The following is a 9,560-nucleotide window of genomic DNA, read 5'->3' as shown; positions in this document are numbered from 1 at the left end:
ATCGGACTTGGCCATCTGGGAGTTCTGGCAGCACATGAATGACGAGTCAGCCCAGTCTCTCTGTGGCAGAAAGATGAGGCTTTTACTTCTGTGGAGTCACAGTTTCCGAACCTCACAGGGGCAGTTCTGCCCCGTCCTATCGGGTTGCTGAGTCAGAACTGACCCAGTTGCAGTGAGTTTTTTGTATGTTGTCCTTCCAAATCTGGGACCAGAAGTGTTATCAGCATCTGACAAGAGATTTCTTCTCTCTGCACTCCTCCCAGAAGGCCTCGTCCCCATCACGTATCGTGAAGAATCTCACTGCCATTGAGTCAGTGCTGACTCATAGCTAGCTCCCCTGTGGATCTCTGACACTGTCACTGTTTAGTGGAGTAGAAAGCCCAGGAGCTACTGGCAGTTTCAAACTGCTGACCATGGGGATCACAGCCCAACATGTAACCACTGCACCACCAGGGCTCTTGAAGGATGCATAGGCTAATTTTTTATATCAACTCTTAGAAGAAGCTCACAGAAGATTCCCTTTGGTGGCTGGGGCATGTGTGAAGACACCAGGGTATGCAAAAGTGGCCACTCGCCCTCTCTGGAACACTCATCCAATCCTTAACATGCAGGTGATATCTGGGGACGGAGTGGGCAAAGCCACTGCAACCAGCTGCCACTCAGTTGACACTGATGGGTGGGACCCCAATGCGTGTCAGAGCGGGATTGCAAAGGAGCATTCAGATTGTGGCCTCCAGGGTCACTGTGAGTCAGCATGGACTTGATGGCAGTGAGTTTGTGCTTTCTTCCAAGTTACCTCTGGGTGGATTCGAACCACCGACCTTCGAGTGGTAGCCATGGGCTTAATCGTGCCCACCCAGGATGAGCCAGCAAAGCAGATGGTGGAAACACACACAGGAGCACAAATGACACGGCAGCCAGAGGAAGTTCTCGGCACGTTAGCCCTTTCAGCGGGATTTTATTACGTAGATGTCCAACCCATCCCCAAAGCAAAGAGGAGACCATTGATCGTGGTGGACAACCAAGGCAGGCGGGATAGGGGCTTTGAACCCTCTCCAGCTCATAGAAGGCTGGCGACGCCATGTGAAGGCGAACACTTTTCTTTGGCAAGGGCCTCACGCAGTTCTAGCACGGGGTCTCTCCAAACGAGGATCCCATTGGACACAGGGGTCGCCACCAAATACTGAACCCGCCAAAGGGAAGAAGCGTGGCAGTCAACTGTTAAGCAGGTTTGTTAATGCTCATTATTCAGGCCTAGGCCTAGGCCTAGGGGCCTAGGGGGTTCTGCAAATGCAAAGCCGTGGCTTTAAATCTGGGATGAGAGTTGAAGGGTCTCTCTGTTTTGTTCAATGCCCTCTCCTTCCTTCCCCGAAGTTGGTCAGAAACATGGGCCTTCAACCATTCCCCCAATAGGGCCAGAAGCATGGACCTCCAGGGCAGCTCTGGGGGGAAAAAACCAAACCAATCACCAAACTGTGATTGAAAGCAGCCAGGGAGTTGATTGTGGCTCATGGCGACCCCATGTGTTGCAGAGTAGAACTGCACCATCGGACCCAGGCTGTGCCCTTCAGGAAGTGGATCGCTGAGCCTTTCCTTCTAGGGCCTCAGGGTGAGCTCCAACACTAACCCTCTGGCTAGCAGTCAAGAGCTTAACCATGTGAGCCACACAGGGACTCCACAACCCACCGAGTGAAATGCAACTTGTTACTCTCCTGAAGACACTGCTTTGACTTGACGAAGAGTCAGCACGCGTGGCGATGGCAGACTGTTTCTATGTGGATGCATGGTTCAGCACCTGTGGCAATGTCTCGCCTGCTGGCAGGAGGGTTCGTTTAGGTGAGGACAGTGGGTACAACGAGGCTGTTGCACCCCACCCAGGCACAGTGTGCTGGGCAAAGTCTCAACAGAGGTAGGTTTTTAGTTTTACATCAATGACACTCAACACTATTGGGCACAGAAGGAAAGCTTCCTGCTCGGTCTACCTTGATGGGTAAAGGTGCCAGAAGAGGCTGTTGAGCACGCTCAGCTCCCAGTCAGCACAGCGAGAGAGGTGCCTACAAAAGGGCTGCTGTTGCATTTCCAGCTCCACAGGGGCCAGTACCTCGGCTCCTTCTCCTGCCAGTATCTACTACAAGCCTTCTCCTCCCCACAGTGACCCAGGGCTAGATCTGGAGCCAATATGTCCTTAATTGCAATGACTATAAAAGGCTTCCCATACCCCAAGCGAGGCTACAAACGATCCGTACTTTCTCCAAAGGTAGGAGAAGAGAAGAGAGGCACGCAGCTAGATGTTTGGGCATGACCAATCACGTGGAGCCCCAGGTCCAACGGACTCTGTTGCGGTTCAGAAAGAGGTGGGGTTTGGGATTGGTTTTGCTTGTTTGTTTCTGTTTCTTTATTTTTCTTGGGAGTCAGGGAGAAGGAGAAAGCTTTCAAATCACGAATCAGAATACAGTGGATCTGGAAGGCATCTGGGAGCAGAGAGTGACTTAAGACTTGTGGGTCCTGGAGGCAGCGGGGGGCCTCGGAGCCCTGCCTCCTGCACTTCGGCCATCATTCTCGCTGCCGCTGAGTTCAAGGTCACCCCAGTTCATTTCCAGCGATGGCGCACAAGAGAGGACTCATCGTTGACGACCTCCGGGTGGCGGGGCTGATGCCGACACCGGAACGGAAGTAGCAACAGGGCGATTAAGATCAGAAGGATGATCCCACACATGCTCATGAGCGAATAGGAGACAATCCAGAGGATGGGCTGGTTCAGAGGGAGGGTGGGGACACAGCTGCTGGCTATGTCCTCTGTTGAGAAAGGCCCAGAAATTTCAGACACCGGAGCACCTGCAATTTCTGAGGAGACAAAAGGGGAGAGATCCACAGCTGTGAAATGAGCCTTCTTCTTGACAAGAGGCAACCTCTTGCTTTAAGACACCACGGCCTAATTGGACTCTGGTTCCGATGATTCCAGGATAGGGGCTCGCGGGGCCGCGGGAGAGGGGACCAGGCAGGGGGCTGCAGGGCATTTTAAGGTCTGTGGTATGTGAACCCCGTGATGGACAGCGACACACAGAGGGCAGCAGCCAGAGGCCACAGGAAGTGAGCGCAGTGGGGCCAACAGGGGCAGCCTGTGTGGGTGGTGCTTCTTCCGAGGAGACTGGATTATGGGGAGTAGAGAGCGCTACTGCAGAAAGCTCAGGCAGACCTGCCTGAACCGCAGATGCTGTCCCCCTGGGATCATTCTGAACCCGTGCTCCTGGGCCAGTTCTACAGCAGACAGAGCAGACAGGGCACACAGGGCTTTGTGGGACAGAGCCACACTCTGGAGGGGTTTCCAGACTGAAGCAGGCAAACCTGCCGCTCCACCTTCTGGTCCTGTGCCACACCTACCTTTTACCTGGACCCAGAATGAGGAGTGGTAAATAAGTACACCATCTCATCAAGGGCTGAATTGTGAACCCCCGGCCCCGCTAAAAGACATTGGAGAATCCTGACTCCTGCCCCATGGTTGAGATTCTGTTTGGGACCAGGGTTTCCTGGCCATCTGGGACTGGGCAAGGAGTGGTAAGCATTGAGTTGCTATCCAAAAGATCGGGGCTTTGAGCCGGTTGCTCTGCAGGAGAAGGATGCGGTTGTCTGCTTCTGTAAAGGCTTGTATCCCTGGAAATGCTACAGAGCACTTCCAGTAAGTCCTAGAGGGTCACTATGAGCTGTAATCAACTCAATGGCAGTGGGGCTCTGAGAATTAATGGGGGCCAAGTTGGTGTTGGTGTGTCCTGAACCCAATCACTTCCGAGTTACAAGTAGCAGCAAGGACACAGAGACAAGCAAACACAACAGGGGGACGGCAGACACCATCTGATGATGGAGGCAGAAGAAGCTACGAGGCCACGAACTCCAATAGCTGCCAGCTACCAGGAGCTGAACTGGATACAAAGGCCCTCCCCGTTGAGCCCTGATCTGCATTCAGACTGCGGTTTCCAGAACTGGGAGAGAGTACATTTCTGTTCTTTAAAGGTCCCTATTTGTGGTGTTTCTGTTCTACTGGCACTAGGAAACTAAGATACCGCCTGATGCTTCTAAATGTTTGTGGGTAATGCCATTATATTTAAAGTTCATTTTTCTATAAACTTTTTGAAGTTTTCTTTTAACTGGTGACAAAGAAAGGTACCGAAGTCATGTGACAGTGTTTGCTAGGTGATTCTTGGATAAAGCTCTAACCAGGGAGACAGTTGAGATTATTTCTTACAGCAAGTGTCATGGACAGCTTGGCTAGGCGATGAGTCTAAGTGCTTTGGCAAATGCTGGCTGGTTGCTTTCCATAATGCAATATGGAATTATAATTATCCTTCATTTTCTGAAGTAAGTGGCCAATCAATTGAAAAGTGAGTCTGTTGAAAGCCAACCAGTTTCCTTGGGATGTGTTGCCTGTATTCAAGTATATATATATATTCTGACAAAACTCTCAAACCAGCTTCCAACTAAGTCATCCTTTGACTAGTTGCTGGGATGTCAGCCAGCAGCCTGCTGTCAGAACGGTAGGTGTTGGGATTCCCCAGCTCCCACAGCTTTGTGGGCTAGCAGCTACTGTCTGCCCTGCTGATTTGGGGTTCATAAAGCAGAAGAAGCCACCAGCCTGATACCTGACCCATGGATTGGGATTTGTCAGCTTTCACTACACTACACACACACACACACACACACACACACACACACACACACTTTGGAGACTCTGGGAAGTTGTTAGCACCTAGAGAAGCTAAAGCAAATGCAAGAAATGATAAAGTCAAAGTGCTAAATCGAGTATTTCAAAGAGCAGCACAAAGTAATGCATTATAGTGATCTATGAAAAGACTTGAAATTTTTAAAATGAAAGAAAGAAAAGGGAAGAGCATATCAGCATTTGTCAAGTCGAAAGACCTGCAGGAAAAAAATTCAAGCCTGAGTTGAAATATTGAAGAATTTTTCTGTGCGAAGATTGAATGAGAGAGGAAACATCAGAGAAAGATGGAAGGATTAGAGTGAGTCACTGTACCAAAAAGCACTGGTTGATGTGCCATCCTTTCAGGAGGTAGCCTAGGAGCAAGAGCTGATGGATGCTGAAGAAAGATGCAGCATTGAACGCGTTGGTGGAAAGCAGGGCTTCAGGATTGACTGAATACCAGTAGAAATGCTTCAACAAACAGAAGTAGTGCTGGAGGTACCTGCTTGTCTTTGCCAAGAAATTTGAAAGGCAGCTACGTGGCCAACGGGTTGGAAGAGATTCCTATTTGTGCCCAATCCACAGAAAAGTTACCCAACAGAATGTGGAAATTATTTACCAATATTGTTATCATCACATCCAAGTCACATTTTGCTGAAGATAATTTTTAAAAAATGGTTGCAGCAATACAGCTACAGGGACTTGCTGGAAATTCAAGACTGACTCTGAAGAAGTTACAAACTGACAGTTAACATTGCTGACCTCAGATGGGTCTTTCCAGAAAGAAGGGACTATTAGAAAGATGTTTACCTGTGCTCTACAGACCATGCAAAAGCATTCAGCAATGTGGGTAATCAACAAGTATAGATAACATTATAAGGAATGGAAATTACAAAACTCTTGATTGTGCTCACATGGAATCTGGACATAAACCGAGAGGCAGTCATTTGAACAGAACAAAGATATTGCGTGGTTCTAAATAAAGAAGAATGTGTGTCAGGGATGTATCCTTTCACCACACCAGTTTAATCTGTATACTGAACAAATCATGTGAGAAGCTGAATTATAGGAAGAAGAATGTGGCCTCCCAATTAGCAGAAGGCTCATGAACAACTGGCAATATGCAGATGACACAACCTCGCTTGCTGAAAGTGAGGAGAACTTGAAGTCCTTACTGATGCCGATCAAAGGCTACAACCTTCGTTATGGATTCCACTTCAATGTCAAGAGAACAAAACCCTGCACAATTAGACCCATACGCAATATCACAATGAACAGAGAAGAGGATGGAGTGATTAAGGAGTTCATTTTACTTAGAACCATAATCCATACCTCTGGAAGCAGCAGTCAAAAAAAGCAAGTGAATGGATGCCTTTGAATTATGGCATGGGTGAAGACTATTCATAGATCACGAACTGCCAAAAGACGAACACATCTATCTTGGAAGAAACACGGCCAGAAGGCTCCTGGGAATTGAAGATGGCAAGACTTTGACTCAGGTACTTCGAACTTGTTGTCAGGAGGGACCAGCCTCTGGAGAATGACAGCAACCTTGGTGAAGCAAGGGGCAAAGACAAGAAGACCCTCAATGCAATGGATGGGCACAGTCGCCGCAACCATGGGCTCCGGCACGTTCGTGACGATGAGCGCGCGGCAGTGTTTCGTTCCGTGGCACTGGGCTGACGACGAGTCGGAATGGATGCCTGTGTCAGACGGCAGCTAACACAACAATCTATGCAGTTGCTGGTTTTGCTTCTTGAGATTGTCTTCATCTTCCTGACACTTCGCTGCTCGTTTTAGAAGCTCAGAATTTGTTGAGTGCCTTAAGCTTTATTTGGGGAAAAAGAAAAGGAAAAGACCTTGCTGCCCATTTTGCCTATCTTAAATTGCAGACATGAATATTTCAGCACCAGAAAATAATGTCCTTAAGCGTGTCATTCTTGTCTTTTATCTAATGCAGTAGTATCCCGTGAAGCCTGCCAAATAAGAGCCTTATTGCCCCTCTCTTTTTAAGTGGAAGGAAGAAAAAGTCCAAATGACAGTGGAATAGTGGCCTTAAAAAAGACGGTTCTAAAATGAGTGGTGGGGTGGGGTGGGGTGGGGGGAAGGCTAGAACATTTTGCAAGGAGGATACATTTCTGGCTAATATGGATCCCGCGATCATGGCCTTTTCTAAGAGCACAGGAGAAGAAAGGTAATGAATAAGTGGCTTTTCCTAAGAGCACAGGAGGAAAAAGGCAATGAACTAACTGTAGCTGCAAATGCCCAAGTACCCAGAGATGCTGGCCTTTGGCTGAACTAGGTCCAAAGCAGCTACAGCAGGGTCAGCAAACTATATCCCTTGGGCCAGGCTAGACCGCCTCCTCTTTTGACAATTAACTGTTATTGACACAGGTTCTTTTAAGAGAAAGGCCAGGCCCGAGGCAAACGTCTTGGTACTCTGGGATGCTGCTGGCCTCTGCTGATGTGGGCCACAAGCCCCGAGTGTCGAACGCTGGGTTCTCAAACAACATCCCTCTGACCAGTCTGGCCTTGCCTCCTTGTGCTGCAAATAAAAATGTACTGTACAAAAGCATGGAGCCCTGGTGGTGTCCTGGTCACACGCTGGGGCACTAACCACAAGGTCCACAGGTTTGAAACCACCAACCAGGAGACAGTGAAGCTTTGTACTTTATACTTCCGTACAGTTACAGTGTCAGAAACCCACAGGACAGTTCGATCCTCTTCTGTAGAGTCACTATTTGTTGGAATCAACTTGATGAGGACCCAGTCCTATTCATTCATTTATTTTTTCCAATGGCTACATTTATACTGTAAATACAAACAATCATGAAAGAAACAATGTGGTCCAGCAAGACTATAGTATTTACTACTGGGCCTTTCACAGAGAAAGTTTGCGGCCTCTGGTCTAGAGCATGCAAATACAACTATTTAACAAAGATTTTAAATAATAAGCAAATGTCCTCTTAGAAAATTCAAAAATATAGATAAAATAAAACCAGGGCAATAAACCACTCATCAATTTGCTCCTTGGAAACTACCAATATCAATATTTTATGTAGTGTAGCCTTTTTCTCTGCATCTTGGTTTATTAAAATCGTGTCATGCTGCCTGTTTTGTAAACTACATTGTAACTTGACATATGATAAAACAACTTTTCACATTATTTAATATTCAGCCATAAAATTTTTATGACTATACATAATAAAAAGATCTCATGGATGTATAGCATTGGTTTAATAAGCCCATATTTGTGATCACTTAGGTTGGCTCCAGCATTTCCAATATTGCAAACACTGTTGTAAGAAATATCATTGCTATTGAATTGCATGATATGTGGATTATGTGCTAATAACACTGTAAAGAAAGAAAGAAAAAAAGAAACATTGAAGCTAGGAGAAGAATCTTTGGATATTGATTGTAGCATCAATTTTACATTGTACTGGAAGTGATTGAAATTTGGAATGATACGATATATGTATTAAATGCCAACTAATAAAATAACCAAAAGAACAAAACCCCAAACCCACTGTGGCTGGTCTAGCACCTTTGTCACAACCATTGCTATGGTTGAGCCCACTGCTGTGGTGCCAATCCATCTCGTGGAGGGGCTTCCTCCTGTTCATTGACCCTCTACTTTACCAAACACAATATCCGTCTCTAGTGACTGGTCCCTCCTGATAACCTGCTCAAAGCACACGAGAGAGTCTCCTAAGGAGAATTCTGTTGGGTTTCCCCCAGATTTGTGTGTTCTTCTGGCTCACTCCAAACTCACCACCCAGCTGATTCCCACTCAAAATGACCCTAGAGGACAGAGCAGAAATACCCTGGAGAGTAAAGGGCGTGTGTTTCTGGTGATGGAAGATTTGGGATTGTTTAAGGCAGTGGTTCTCAACCTTTCTAATGCCGTGACGCTTTCATACAGTTCCTCATATCGTGGTGACCCCAACCATAACATTATTTCTGTTGCTACTTCATAACTATAATTTTGCTATTGTTAGGAATCATGATGTAAATATCTGATATGCAGGATGTATTTTAATTATTACAAATTGAAAATAATGAAAGCATAGTGATTAATCACAAAACAATATATAATGAATATTGTGAAAGATTTATTTCTAATTATAAATGATATTTTGTCTTGAAGCAAGGTGTAGCATGGGTAACAGTGTTCCCACCAGGTACTCGTCTGTGGGCGTATCTGCATGTGGGCGGACCTGCCTAGAGACGCATAGAGGAGTGGTGTCTTGGTTCCTAAGAACATCAGAAATATGTGTTTTCCGATGGTCTTAGGTGACCCCTGTGATAGGGTCCTTTGACCCCCAAAGGGGTCGCAACCCTCAATTTGAGAACCGCTGGTTTAAGGGTAATGGTTGTATAAATTAATAATGGCAAATATCACAACATTTTATATCATAAAGAGAATGAATTAGAAAATATTGTCTTGTCAGGGTGCAGGGTAGCAGCGATGAAACATACAACTTTCCTCTAGTTCTTAAATGCTTCCTTCTACCCACCCACCCCCACTATCATGATCCCAATTCTACCTTACAAATCTGGCTAGACCAGCACATGTACATGGGAACACAGGGAATGCAGGACAGATAAAAACCCTCAGGACCAATAATGAGAGTAGTGATACCAGGTGGGGAAGGGGTAGGTGGGGTAGAAAGCGGGAAATAATCACAAGGATCTACATATAACTTCCTTCCTGGAGAATGGACCACAGAGAAGTGGATGAAGGGAGACATCAGACAGTGTAAGACATGACAAATAATGATAATTTATAAATTATCAAGGGTTCATGAGGGAGGGGGAAGCGGGGAGGGAGCAGAGAAAATGAGGAGCTGATACCAAGGGCTCA

At 46.6% G+C, this 9,560-nt stretch overlaps 1 protein-coding gene across 1 annotated transcript in view; it reads right to left on the bottom strand.

Annotated features, from left to right (window-relative positions):
• Window positions 1–927: 927 nt before the first annotated feature.
• BACE2 (beta-secretase 2) overlaps window positions 928–9,560 on the bottom strand; it is a 140,731-nt gene continuing 132,098 nt past the window's right edge. The window contains exon 9 of the mRNA XM_004696919.2: window positions 928–2,844. Within this exon, the coding sequence (XP_004696976.1) occupies window positions 2,591–2,844 (254 nt within the window). The 3' untranslated portion in view covers window positions 928–2,590. The remainder of the gene's footprint in view (window positions 2,845–9,560) is intronic.

Source organism: Echinops telfairi, unplaced genomic scaffold, assembly GCF_000313985.2.
Source record: "Echinops telfairi isolate 266 unplaced genomic scaffold, ASM31398v2 ScPeMD7_7469;HRSCAF=8507_0, whole genome shotgun sequence".
Lineage (NCBI taxonomy): Eukaryota > Metazoa > Chordata > Mammalia > Afrosoricida > Tenrecidae > Echinops > Echinops telfairi.
The sequence above is the reverse complement of the archived record's forward strand: the minus strand, read 5'-3'. Positions and strand labels throughout refer to the sequence as shown.